General features: G+C 45.9%; 1 protein-coding gene across 1 annotated transcript in view; it reads left to right on the top strand.

Moving 5' to 3' along the window:
- Positions 1-1948: 1948 nt before the first annotated feature.
- COL9A3 (collagen type IX alpha 3 chain) overlaps positions 1949-14555 on the top strand; it is a 64597-nt gene continuing 51990 nt past the window's right edge. The window contains exon 1 of the mRNA XM_067554546.1: positions 1949-2020. Within this exon, the coding sequence (XP_067410647.1) occupies positions 1949-2020 (72 nt within the window). The remainder of the gene's footprint in view (positions 2021-14555) is intronic.

The raw sequence follows: 14555 nt of genomic DNA, 5'->3' as shown, positions 1-14555 counted from the left end.
AGATGTCACATTGGCTGCAGCTGTGTGCTGATTGGGCCCCAGGTTGAGAACCACTGGATTAGACTGGCAGTGGGATCTGTCCCTGCTCCTCACTCACCCCTTGGCCCCTCCAGCCTATCCTGACTTTGTCCCTTCCCTTCTACCCACCCCAGCTCTATCTAGTTAGTCTACACCCACATGCTCTGGGCTCCTCATCCCAGTCCCAGGCATGGATAAACCCAGCCAGCCCTCCAGATTGCTATTTGCCTAGATCCAGAACCGGCTCTGACGTTCAGAGAGCCGATATTTCAGCAGCTGTGTTGCCGCTCATGATTCCCTTGTGAAAGCGATGGGGAAATGCGGCAGCTGCTTGTACAAGATGTCGGTTGAGGCGGGGAGAAGAGACCAAGAACGTTGGTCGTATGGAGTTCTAACCTGTGTCCTTTCAGGTTAAACTTACTTATGTATCTGCTGGAGACAAACTGAAAGCCTCCACTGTTAGCATAAGACATGGCAGGCTCCTGTGTGAAATGGAGAATCTCCTCTTCATACTGTTTAATGCCATGCTGTTAAATATTTCATCCCTGTCGGGTGCACGACCATCACTGCAGGTATGTTGGCTGGGGGCTGTGAAGAAGCTGCTGGTGCTTATATTACCAATCCAGCTAATCCTTGCACCTTTTGCTTCTGTTAGCCAAGGAAACATCAGCACTGCTTCCCTGTGCTACCCACCACATCGGTGAGACCCCTTCAGTGGTGCTCTGGGTGATTTGTTTTAGGAGTGGAAAACGGGGGGAGGGTCAGGGGCCTAGCAGCTGTCAGCTGCATGGGAACCAGCAGGCCTTCTCTTGTTCAGAATCAGTGCATTAACTCCCTGTGGGTTCCCTCCATAGCTGCACCTTCAGCACTAGCCTCTAGCCCCGACAAGCACCATGTAGCAAGGGGAGAGGTTACAACCCTTGGAGCTGTGCGGCCGAGGCAACCATCCAGGTGGCCTCTTGACAACTCCAGATTGGCTTACTGCCAGGTGCTTATGAACCACACCTTAAACGAATGCTGAAGCAGGGGGATAGCATGGCTGCTCACCTAATCCGTGTATTTCACTTGGAGTACAGGCCCCTCCTGCTCAGGGGGCTGCGTATTAGTTCCCGAGTGGAGTTTATGGCTTGGTAGAACAATTAATTTTTTTTTTAATTGCTATATTTTGTTGGGGTGTTTTGGGTTTTTTTTTTTTTTTTTTTTTTTTTGGACCATCTCTTTTTGTAATAATAAGCACAGGTTTTTTTTCCCTGCCATCCCCACTAGAGACAAATCTCACATACACACACACACAGCGGGTTAATCTTTCTTTTCTGGGGTAACGGAGCAAATGGTCCTGCTAGGAGCTGAGTGCACTGTTGATTTGGGGGAGAGGGGGAAAAAAAAGCCATGAATCCACTTCCTGAGATTTGCACGGTCACTGCTTTTGAAGAAGTTGGCATTTCTCCTTCCCACCTCTTGGTCCCCGGCTCTCTCCTCTGTGCTTTCAATCAACTTTCTGGTAGGCAGATGAAATAAGGCGAGGTGGGCGGGCTCTTCCATTCTGCTCTGGGAACATGCACCCTTCTCATTTAAAAGGGGAAAGAGCTACAGAGCAGTTGCATCAAAATAAGCAGTTCTGACCTCTTGGTCACAATGAATCTCTTTCCCCAGTGCATCTCCAGTTCCAGATTGTCCCACACAATCCCCTTCTTTGGATGAAATTATCTTGAATTAACACGTAAAGGGAAACGGGGAGCCATGGGTAGGACTGTGAGCCTTGTTAATGTGCTAACGTCTCAGATCTACTTTTTGGATTGGCGTCATCTTCTCAGAGTCGCACTCTGGTGGTGAAAATATTTCAAAGGCAAGTTTTGTTTTAATTTTTTCAGCTTTCTGTCGCTTTCTCAGCGTTTCTCCTACATTCCTTCTCTTTGCTCTTCTAGTCACCATGGCGGCTGTCTCTTCAGTGCCTAGTCTGGCGCACACCAGATGTTCTTTGAGTCTCCAAGAAAAAGCACAGGTGGGAAACCCAAATCTATAGCTGATAAAGCATTTCATGAAGCAAAGATACTAGCCCGATTCCCTGCACTAACCTTGTGCCTTTATATGGATCCCTGCATTTCTTCCACCGAAATAAAAAATCCACAGACGTTAAAAAGATATTCATTTTTTGTTACCTTTCATCCATCCAGTGCTAAGTTGGTTGTAAATTGTGACCTACTTTTCACTGGCCCAGCCAAGACCAAAGTCATGTCTGTGTCTTGGGAAGATGGCTCTTAATTTTGTCTCCTTTAGGCTGCTCTGTCTGAGAGTGACAATTTAGCTAAGGCAAGTCCAGCCTTTCCGCAGTTAGAAAGGTTCCCTCCCTGTTTGCTGTTGAGCTGTCTGTCGGTGTAGTGAATGTGTGCCTCCTTTCATAAGTGACTCTGCAGTTTCTCCCCCCTTTCCCTCTCCCCCCCACTTTCCCCCTCCTGAAACCTGGTCTCTCTCTCTCAGCTCAGCCCCTCTTGCCTGCCTGCGCTTCTGAGCTCTGCCCCCTCCAGCTGGAGACTCAGGTTTATCTGGAGACGGAGAAGCTCATTTGGGAGCTGAGGTCTGAGAGGTGAAGGAGAGATCCATTGGAACCAGGGGAGGAGAAAGGGGTTAGTTTCAGGGAAGAGCTGAAGAGAGGCAGAGCCGGGAGACCATGGCTGGATTCTCAGCTCTGGGGCTTCTCTTCCTTTTTCAACTATTAGCCACATCCTCAGCTCAGGTAAGAATTTTCCTTTACGTCTAATAGCCAAAAATCCCAGCTATGGATGGAAAAAATATGTAAGGATCAGAAGGTCTCCTAGCAGCAGGAGTCCATGTGCCCCATGTGACAGCAGGCTAGGTTATTGCTGTTAATTTAAAATCTAAAGTTTGTGTCTCAAACTGAAAGAACATATTGCTTGCTAGGTGCCTGGCAGTGAAAGCAGAAGTGTTCCTTTTGCATTCATACTGGAAGGCATTTAGTTATGTCCTACATATGGAAACTGCCACTTTAAACTTTCTGTAAGTTCCTCAGAGTTGGGTTTATACCCACGTTGGAAAAACCTCATGAAAAGGAGAAGGAAACGTTGATTTAGGAAAAAAACAATTTTGTTTTACTATAAAGGACAAAGTTGCCTCCTAAACAAAAATCCCCCGTGTTGTGGGTCTTCATCCCATTCAGGGTTTTTCTTTCTCCCTCAGTTGATCTGTTTTGGAGGCATGTTTAGGAACAAGCACATTTTAATCCTAATTCGTTCAGGTGAAGCTACATGTATGTGTAGCAAACGTCCCTGTAGTGGCGTTAACTTTCCAAAGTGTTTCGCTCAGGAAAAGTCTGGGGGAGGATTTTTCACTGCATTAATGAAGGAAATTTTGCAGCCTGGCTCAGGAATTCTAAGCTGACCCTCATCTGCTGTGAGCAGAACTAGCTCCACAATGAAACCTTTGTTCCCTGAAGCTGCATTGCAGGTACTCTCTGGAGCTCTTTCCACAAAGCAGACTTTTATAGGACCCCCTACCTCCCCCACACTCCTAAGAGCTAAACCCCTCACACGCTGTCCTGCTCAGGAGGAAAATTACCCAACTTTCACTCCTTTAGCTGTGCCTTCCTTCATACTTTCCCTTTCAGACATTAACTATATAGCTCCATCTCTTCTGCTGCCTGGTCATATAGTGACTGTGAATGTGACTTTTAATACCAACCGCACGCGCACAGATTATTCTAACTTGGCTTTGCCCTTTCTCCTGTGTCCACACCGAAAGGTGAGTTTGGGGAGGCCAACTCTGAGTAAGCTGACTCAATTTGCTTCCCTGAGGGGTTGCGCCTCTTTCTAAACAGTTTTAGAGCCACTCTCAGAGCAAGGGCAAATAGAATTCCCTGTAAGCTTTGTGTTCAATAAGCAGCTCCTTGCTGAATGGGCATGGGGTTGAGTCTCACGTACGCACCGGGATGTGCTCAGATTCTTAGCAAACAAGTCTGGAAAGATCCTTGCTTCCTCCGAGCCTGCCCTGGATGGAGAAGTGGCACTGAGGGGGGGAGCCCGAGTCGCCCTCTCACTTTTCACTGTGATCTCTGACCCACTCTGTGTGTCTCCTGATGCAACATCTCTCTCTCTTCCGTTCTGTCTCCCCATCCCTCCCAGAGGGCAGGACCACGAGGGCCTCCTGGACCACGAGGACCCCCTGGACCATCTGGCAAGGAAGGCATAGATGTGAGTGCTGGACAGCAGAGGGCAGACTGTGCTGGGGGAGGGAGATGGGGTGGAGCAAGGGGAGGGCACATTTAAGAGAGGAATTCTGCTAGTCCTTCTACCGGCCAGAGAGACGCTCCAGGCATTAGGGTAACGCTTCAGAGGGACCGAACTAGGACCCCCTCTGCCATCGGCAAGGAAACAAAGGGGATCTGTGCTGCAGAGGCTGAGTTACGTCTGGAGGTGCTGAATGTCCTGAGCTTGTTCCTCAGCACCTTGCAGGATCAAGCCCTCGGTGCCAAGAGGGAGTGTGAGACAAAGCTGGTGTGTACAGCAAGGATGTATTAATCTTCTAGGCATCCTGCAAAGCCTTCTCTCCTCTCTCTGGCATCTGTGCTAGATTGAAGGGTGGAGGACAGTGGTGGGTTTAGTGCAGCAGTTACTGTACTGGGTGGTGGTATTGCATGCTCAGTATACTGTGTATTTTATACCGTTAGACAATTGTTTGTTTTAAAAAGTGTCAAGCACCTGGATCTCCGGAGAGGCCCCAGAAAACTGAATTAAACACACCATGCCGAATGCTGATCTCACTTACATTGGCTTGACATCAGTACAGCTCCACTGACTTCCATGGATTTACCTTAGATTTGCGATGGAGATCAGAAATCTGGCCCATTGATTCCACTTGGAATTTAAATGTCCTTAGTGTGTAGTGAGAGGCAAATTACATCTATGGGAATACTTTTTTTGGTGATTAATTCCTTATTATTAAGACTGCAGGGTTTACTGAAGGAGTAAATCTTGTCTTACTACTTTAGTTGAAGTTTCCGATGAAATGAAATGAAATTTATACCCACTGGCTAAAGACAGTATTGTCTTCCACGCCTATCATAGTGAATTAAAATAGTTTCAGGTGATCTCAAATACTAAGGATCAGATTCTGATTCCTTCATTCATGTTGTGTAGTACCTTACTCCTTGAGCTCATGGAGTAATGTTGCAACTCATCATGAGTAAGAGTATCAGAATGGGGCCTTAAAAGTAGCCTTTCAAAATTCTATTGCTCCCATGCACATTTTATTTTGGATGAGAAACTAAAAAAAGGTTTATTCCTTCACATCGTGGTCAAGGGTGAACAAGTAGCTTTTGTGCCTGTGATTGTAAATTTTTATGACCATTTTGCAAGGCTGGCCAGCAGTGAAAACTTCATTGTTTTGCAGCCATTTCCCTCCAAGTGTTCCCTAGATGAAGGAAAACCATTTTAATAAATCATCTTACACTGGTTTTTAATAATGAATGGTTTAGAAAAGGTAGATCAGGAACTTCTTTCTGAAATTTTGTAACAGAAGAACAAGGCAATGGAAGATCCTTTCCACACAATTAGCCTGCAAAACTAATTGCCACAAGTTATTATTGCACACAAGAGTTTAGCAGCATTCAGAAAAGGATTGGATATTTCTCGGGGTAATGGTAAGAGTGATGATGATAAAGATTAAAAGAAGACCAGTAATTTGAGGAGGGATATAGACCTCCTGCTTCAGTTCCTAGCCAACATCTAACTAATGGGGATTAGACAGAAACTTTCTTGGGAAGCAGGCTGCTCTGTTACTGCTTTCCGCGAGGTTTCTTGCACCTTCTTCTGATGCAGCTGTTACTGGCTGCTGTCAGAGACCGGATACTGGGCTCGGTGCATGACTGGTATGATCCAGAATGGCATTTCCTATATTCCAAATACTGGGGGTTCACACTAAACAATTTCCCACATAAACAGAAGTTAGTGTCCTTTGATTTTAATAGTCCAAAGATTATATAGAAATGCTGGCCTGGAAGGGGCGCTGAGAGGTCATCTAGTCCAGGCCCCGACACTGAGGCAGGAATTAAAAGACGCCCCGGACACATGTGTTCCTAACTTGTTCTTAAAAACTGACAACTTCCCTAGGTAACCTGTTCCAGTTCTTAACTCTCCTTATAATTAGAAAGTTGTTCCTAATATCTAACCTAAATCTCCCTTGCTGCAGATTAAGCCAATTATTTCTTATCCTTCCCTTGGCTGATGTGGAGAACAACTGATAACCGTCTTCAAATACATAAGAGGCTGTTGTAAAAGTGGTTATCAGATTATCCACCTCCGTCATCTTTTCTGTAGGCTAAGCATGCCCAATTTTTCCATCCCTTGTTTTCTAAGGTCTTTTCATTTTTGTTGCGCACCTCTGGATGCTCTCCAGTTTGTCCACTTCATGTCACGACGCAGGCAAATCAATGCCACCAAAGTGTGGCAGTCTGCTTAGATAGATTTTTTGGAAGCTATGTCAGCTGTTCTGTTCCTCAACCTACGTGGCCTTGGTTTGCCTTCAAGAAACCGACAGCTACGCTCAAACGTGGCTTGTAATTCTAGGAGCTGTTGTTCTGGGCCCCAACCTGAGGTGCCACTGGCCTTCGCACCCACAACCCCAACCAAAGTCAGCGGGGGCTGCAGATGCTCTGCACTTCTAAGGCATCAGGCCTAGCATGTCTCGGAGGGAACAGAGGCACCTCAAGCTAATGGCCATTCATAAAAACTTGGCCCTAATTGTCCGTTGTGGGCCTAATCCTACAATGCTTTGAACACCTCATGCCAATTTTTAGGGGCTTGTTAAAGCCAATGAACTTGGAGGGCACTCGGCACCTTGCAGGATGGGGCCAGGTAATAATAATGAGTAATTAATAAGATGAAGCTAGTCTTGGTAGAACGTAGTAGCTTGAATAAAATCTATGGGGAGCCAAACCCTGCAGTGTTAGCTCATGGCTGGCAGAGGGAGTTGGTGAGAGCTTTGATGAGGTAAGGAATGCAGGATTTATCTCCGAGGCTACCCTTAACTGAATGAAACAAGGATGCGGGAGGAGCAAAAAGAAGGAAAATATGCTGTCATGTATTAATAAATGAGAAATGCTCGTCAGGCATTTAGGGCCAGAACCTCCTACCACTCCACCCGTTGAGTCTGCAGGGAATCCCATTCACTCAGAGCATGCGAGTCGAGATTTCTGTGGTTAGTGTCTAGTGCCCTAGCATGGTTGAAGGACTGCCGTTTTCCCCGGTTCTCTTAGAGGACATTGTGAGATGTGTAATCCCACAGGGCTGTGCCTTTTTATAGCCCTGAATATAGAGGAACCCATTGAAGATGTGGCAGAAATCTAGGAGGGTTTTTCTTTAATAGAATTTACACAGCTACTTTTTTTTAATACCATAAAGAAAGAAAGTAGTATTTTACGCCAGGGAGATCACTTTTTTAAAGGCATGCTCTAAACTTTTCTTGAGCATTTTAAGATACGATGATTTCCTCATGTATTTTTTTTCCTATTATTTTCTAAAACCCTCCTGCCCACATTCAGTTCATGGACGGCTTCAGTTCATGACTGAATGTGCAGAATTACTAAAGAGCTTTTGTGGTCAGATGTACACTGCAACAGTGTGTAGCAACCGCTTCACATAGGCCCCAAATGGTGAGCCGTACATAACAAGCAACTAAATTATTCAGGCCAACTCCGAATAAAAACCTCAAATCAGCCTTGCCCTGTTGGCCCCCTTTCCAAAAGTTCCTTGCTTCACTTCTGCCTTTCGGAAGAGTAGCTGCGCTATAACTTTCAATCCCATTGAAGTCTCCTATAATTATCCCCTTTAAGATACTGCATGTTCCACGGTCTGTAACAAGGTAATTGCTCAGCTCCCGAGAACAGAAAGGGTGTGTTATGATTAAACCAGTCACCTAAGAGTCGCTCTGAATTATTTCCAGTGGTGTCATGCGTGGAATTGTTAAAAAGCCATTGTCAGTTCTCTAACAGATATTTCCTCCCCACCCCCTATCCCACCTCCCCGGTGCGACTTTAATGCAGAGTGACTGTGAATAAGTAAACTTACTTCCGTCTCATGTAAAACCAGGGAGAACTATTCCATTACTGACAGCAACTGATTCTAATTCACTAAGGATCCCAGAAGAAGGCTAGCATTGTAAGGGACCTCAGGAGGTCAGCTCGTCCATGATGACATCTAGACTAGAATGATGACCGTGATTTGCCCCCGGAGGTGTAAATGCTGATCAGAGTTCTGAGTCTGAAGGGGTTCTGCTAGCACAGACTGCAGTGACCATGCAGAATCCCCCTGAAATCAAATGGGGACCCCACAGGGGTCCACAACAGCAGATCCCCGAGCGTGATCGGGGCACAAGCCCATAGACCTGTTCCTGTGTGGCTTTTTCTAAAGCTGTGACCGTGCTGCCATGTATTGTTGCACGGAGGCCTGAAGAGAAGGGGAGGGTGATGGTGATGCTAGAGGAGGGTGTAAAACACTTACGTTGCTGTGCATTCTGGTATTCAAAGTCTGCCATCCTAATGTAACTTTCCATCTAATTTTCATGATAAAAGCTGTCCCCCAGCTCAGATAAGGGCACCTCTCTGTGGCATAATTCTGAGCAAAGGCTTGCCATGGAGTGGCCTCAGAAAGTCCGAGCCCAAAGATACCCTCTATCAACTGACCCTCCACGTTGTGTGTTCTCTCAGGAACCGTGCAATACGCAAATCCTTGCACTCTTGACTCAGGGCAGCCGGTCCAAGCGTAGGGATTTACACAGGGACTTGATGGTTGCAGACACAGTAAACGCAGAGTCATTATGCAAATTCTTCCACCTTGGTTACTGGCTTTGCAACTTTCCCTCACCCCAAATGCCCACTGGAAAGAGGGCTACTGCTAAGCCTACTCAGTAGCCCCTCCACATGCCTCCTGATAAGGAAGATTGCAGCTCTCACCTCCCCCCACAACGTGTAATTAACAAAAAATAAATTAAAAAGGAAATGGTACGTTTATTTATTTAAGTGCCTGCTCTGTTCCAGCCCCAGGTCCCCTCTCCACCCATCTCTTTGCCCCTGGAACTTACTTTGACCATGATACAGCTAGTACTTTTTAAACCAAGAGCACCCTGAAACAATCCTCTAGAAAGCCTTCTGGAGGACAATGACCCAGAGGTCTCCTGGATCATGGTCAATGAAAGGTTTAAAACAAAAAACAGATTTTGTCAGGAAAGTGATAAATCCTGCCTTAAAGTGTTTGCTGAAGAATTTTCCCCAAACAGACATCATTGCAGTTGTAGGCAAAGAAAATAAAGCAGGGGGAATTAATATTCTCAATGCTTCCAGGTGACTGGGTATTCCCTTTCCACAAGAGAAATCCCCAGGTGGTGTCAGACCTGATTCTATGCCACCTCTGTCTGCCCCCCACTCCAACATGGTGGGTGTGCTGGGGGCAAGAGGGACTGTGGCCAGAAAATGCCATGCTCTAGAAGTCACAAGGTTGCTCTCACTTTATGCCGGGATGGCTGGCTCCAAGGTCAGGAGAGCAGAAAAGTGGCAGGTAGATAACAGCCATCCATGCTCCTTCCCCCAGAGCACAGCTTAGGAGATCGGAGACATGTTTAATGTGTGTGCATGACAGGCTGTATGTTTTTTTAGATAATTATGAAACATTGCAATAAAGATTGTATTATCTCTGTCACCGATAAATAACACTTCCTGTGCAGATGGATATAATTAGGCCATCTTATTTGCAATTTGGGACTTTAAAATATCCAGTGAGGGGAGGAAATGCAATAGCAGTTTTTCAGGTTCCAGAAAATCTTATTTTTATTTTCATTTCAGCTAACTGAATTAAATGCTCAGCTTGTCTGCAGAAGCTGATCAATCTGTTTTAGATGCTGATATGGCTCCTGCTGATGGAGAATCTGAGCATCTCACAATCTGTCATGCATTTATCCTCACAAGCAGAAGGTGCTTTTATCCCCATGTTGCAAACAGAGGCACAGAAAGGTCAAGGGTCTGCCCAAGGAAGCCAGTGGGAGAGCAGGGACTTGAGACCTGGGCCACCCAAACCACTGGGCCATCCTTCTATCATGGTGGGTAGAGAAGATGAGCATTCCTTACAGGAAATGAAAATAAAGCCCAGGAAGTTCCCATGCCTTCATATTGCATGGTCCCTGGCCTACGCTAATTGTTAAACAGTATTTAAATGCAGCATAGTATTGGGTGTGGGGAGGAATGGTCCAGCAACAGGACTGGAGGTGACTCTGTTGGAAAGGCTGTGACTCAAAGTCCAGCCTGGAAACTTTTTATTTGTCACCTTTGTGCCCTGCTTCCAACGCCATCATTTTAACCTGGCTCACCAGCATCACAGAAAATAGGCCCCATTGCCCAGTCATGTGATGTTTTCAGTAGGCTGCTACCCTACTTTTGCAATTGAATTGGGCGGGGTGGAAATCGGTTGGTTTTTTTTTTTTGCTTGTGCCTTACCCCCACCCCTCAAGATTAACCCTAAAAACAGAGCCCTGGAATATAATCCATTCCGTCACATGTAGTCTCACAGCTGGTTTATGGTCACAAGTTCGCCTGAGAGTGTTACAAACCCTCAAGATGTCTTTGCATGTGGGGCTTTGCATTTGGCTCTCTAAGTCAGCAGCAGCATGACCTGTAAAAGCTTGGGTGGCCAGACAGCTTCCTCTCTGCTCTACTTCCAAGGAAGCCCTTGAGTGTAAATTATTCCTGGAAGGGTCTGGGATAAATTATGCCATTGAGCAGCATTTTGAATTGTCTGTCTCTCCAAAGGTAGCTGGTGAATAACGTGGGTTTTACTAGGTTTGCCATCATAGATGTGGAAGATTGGATCAAGGATCTTCATGTTTTAGAGGATGGCAGGATCAATGGCATAGCATATAGAAAGTCACAGGCATGCCCTCTAACATGTAGATCATCCCAAATTATGGCAATTCTCCGAGTGGGCATGGGGGAGGGAATGGGACCCTTTGACAAGCATGTACATTAGTATTGAAATCTCTCCCTGTCACTGTCTAGTTTCATTGTCTTTTTTCATTCCTTTAGGGAGAACCTGGCCCACCTGGTTTACCTGGCCCACCAGTAAGTATTTCCTAATCCGCAACTAATTTATCCTCTCGCTTGTAAATCTGCTACAAGGAATAATGTATCTGAATCACTAGTTTTTTCAGCTGTAAGGGTCAGAAACTTCACTTTCTCCTCTCAGTCTGCAGCAGAACTCTGCATGTTGGTATGGAAAGTGAGAACAACAGACAGCATGGAGTCAGCACTGAACTTAAGAAGAAACATACTTTCCCGTTTCGTAGTTAGGAGAGCAGCAGATCTGAGATAAAGCATCAGGATAGTGGAGCTAAAGGGATTGTATTGTGGTTCAACTTGATTTGCAGACATTGTTTTTACAGTTCTTTCAACATGAAAGAAAAATGATGTAAATGCATCGTGTTTATGTTGTTGTGCCACGCTCTCAGCTCCAGCCTCTAGTTCGCACGTTAGATTCTGGGTGTCCAAACAGTCATTTGTGCATCCTTCCAGTTGCTTGAGTGGACACACAAATACAGCTTTCGCACACTGACAACAAGCGTAGGCCACTTCTGCAACTGCTTTTAGTTCCGCCTGCAAATGTGAACTGCAAAATCAAGCCTGGAAATTTGGCCTATAGTGGAAAAAATATGAAAATTAAAATGTCAAGTAAAACAGCTTCAGTGTGTGTGTGTGCGCGTGCGTCTGTGTGTGGGTGAGTGAGAGAGACAATGCTGATATTATGTCACTTTTCTGCCTCCCCATTCCTGAGACCATCCAGGGTCCTCTTTAGCTCCCTCGACACATTAGAGCAGTCCTAGGTGTCCTCAGAACTGTGCCAGTTGCAACGCCCCCAACCTCACCTTGACAAACTCCCTGCACTCGGGGTTGCCAGGAGGACCAGTGTGTGTACATGGAACTGCACGAGAGGAGAGCTGGGCCAAGCAATTACCAGGTTTATAGAAAAATGAGCCCAAGCACATCAGTGTCTAGAGATTTTATGTTCTTGTAAATTAATTACCAAATCAATTTATTTTGAAGACATTTTCATGTGTGGCAGGGTGTAAAATTAGCCCTTTAAGAAATGAGCTGATCACCGTCTATCTTGTATCAAGTCCTGTCCTGCGTCTATAATAATTATATTAACAGTGCCTGCCTATTAATCTGGTTTAGGGGCCGAAAGGTGCACCAGGGAAGCCTGGCAAAGCAGGTGAAGCAGGGTTACCTGGCCTTCCTGGAGTGGATGTGAGTATTCCAGCTTTTTCTCTTGGACTGATCAAATATTTTACATCGACAGGAGCCCAGAGCAGCTTGTTGACTTGCAGTAAGTCTGCTGGAGCAGCAGATGTGGGTGCTGAACTGAATCTGTGTCTTATGTACCAGGGGAAATCTCATGAGAGAGTAACACAAACAGCAAATTTTAGTTGTTCTTGGGTTTTGCAACATGTTGTTTCGTTCGGCGTGAAGTCAAAACATAGCGAATCAGTGGTCGATCCCAGGCACTAACTGTCAGTGATCTGTTTTGATATGACCAGCAGTTTGTCTCTTCATGGTTACTCCCAATGGCCCAGAACTGTCTCTGGCTGTCATAGTTTCAGGTGATTTGAGGCGTGGAGAACGTCTAAATCATCAGGTGTTTATTGTGCAAGCCTCAACATTTTCCTTTTATTTGGGCTGTTTGCACCCATCTGAAGCATCAGTGGCGTGAGCCAAGAGTAAAGAAACCTACAAGAGTTCAGATTTTCTTCAAGTTCTGTTGCAAGTGGATTCTAGATTCAGAATTCACCTCTTCAGTCCTGCAAGGATGTGTGTTGTCTTTGATCCTTTCCATCTTGTGATGCCAAATTACTAAGACTCTGTTATGGCTGCTGTCGAATCCAGTGTGTAAAGAGAGACAAATTTCTGATTCAGGAATGAGGAAACAAAACATCAAACTGATAAAGTTTGGTCAGTTAAGTTCTTTCAAAATGCATGACTGTAAGCCAATTTATAATTCTGGATTCAGTGGCTCTTCCAGGCTTAATGCATGTGCTTCATTAGAGTCCATGTTCAGTTGGCGTGAAGGGCAAATGAGTCGGGTCCTACCAAATTCATGGTCCATTTTCGTCAGTTTCACAGTCGTGGGATTTTTACAATAGTCAATTTCACCAGTTTCGGGTGTTTAAGTCTGAAATTTCACAGTGTTGTAATGGGGGGAGGGGGGTCCGACCCAAAAGGGGGTCGTGGGGGAGGGGGTCGCAAGGCTATTGTAGGGGGGTCATGGGATTGCCACCTTACTGCTGTCCTGCTGCTGGCAGTGGCGCTGCCTTCAGAGCTGGGCAACTGGAGAGCAGCGGCTGCTGGCCGGGAACCCAGCTCTAAAGCCAACGCCACTGCCGGCAGCAGCACAGAAGTGAGGGTAGCAGGGTATGGGAGGATGGGTGACCATACGTCCGGGTTTTCCTGGCAGCCTCCCACCTGGACTGGGGGCTGACAGCTAGAGCTGCAGCCTCTCTGCCTAGGGGGGCTGACAGCTGCAGCCGCACCCTCACACCCAGATCAGGAGCTGTCCCAGCCAGCAACCATGGAGCTTCCTGCTGCCGGGATAAGCTGCCAGAGGTGGATCTGACCTGTCTCCAGGAGCAGCCCCTGCAGAGAAAGAAGTCCCGTCCTTCTCCAGCTGGGCCTGTACTAGCAGCTGGAACTCCCTGCTGGGGCATCCCCAGCCCTACCCAGCCCCTACAATAGCCAGATTTCACGGGGAAGGTCAGATTTCACGGTCCGTGACGCATTTTTCACAGCCGTGAATGTGGTAGGGCCTACAAATGAGGCAAGGCTGTGATCTGGTGGTAATGATGCTACCAAAAGCCAATTATTAGTATGAGATCAAGTTTGAAGGCAATGACAGAGCACAGAAACTCTGACCAGACAGTCTTCCATGCAGCACAGCTTTATTCTTTGCTGTCTATAGCTATTTACAGTGAGTATAGGAGGCCCTTCATGGCACTGCAGCACACGAAGGGCACTTGTGTATAAAGGCATGGTATTGTTTTTGTGCTAATTTATCGTGATCCTAGAATAGGGATTTTAATTGCTTGTTGGCCCGGACTTACACACCCGAATAACTTTATTCATGTGAGCAGTTCCACTTGAGTCTTTGCAGGATCAGGCCCTACAGCATTGTTCCTAAACCATGCTAAGCATTGGAACTAAGACCCAGAATGTGGAACCTCACAGGTTGCAAGAAACAGACACATACGGCTGTTGATTTATTTTTTTTTAACATTCGTGATGTGTTTTTAAACCGTACGCCCCAAATCACAGTTCAAATGATCAGCACTATAACTATTTCAAAATGAACAACTGATGGAATAGCATTTTTTAACACCATATATGTTTTGATCATTTACTTCAGTGGCAAATTAAATGAAGACATTTGGTTTTAATATCCGATTAGGGATCTAATCATGACTGTGAGAGAGAACCTGAAAAAGCCAAAAGTGTT

The sequence above is a fragment of the Emydura macquarii genome, unplaced genomic scaffold, assembly GCF_026122565.2.
Source record: "Emydura macquarii macquarii isolate MOO-44397 ecotype Brisbane River unplaced genomic scaffold, CSIRO-AGI_Emac_v2 contig_1483, whole genome shotgun sequence".
NCBI lineage: Eukaryota > Metazoa > Chordata > Testudines > Chelidae > Emydura > Emydura macquarii.
This window is presented reverse-complemented; position numbering and strand designations above follow the sequence as displayed.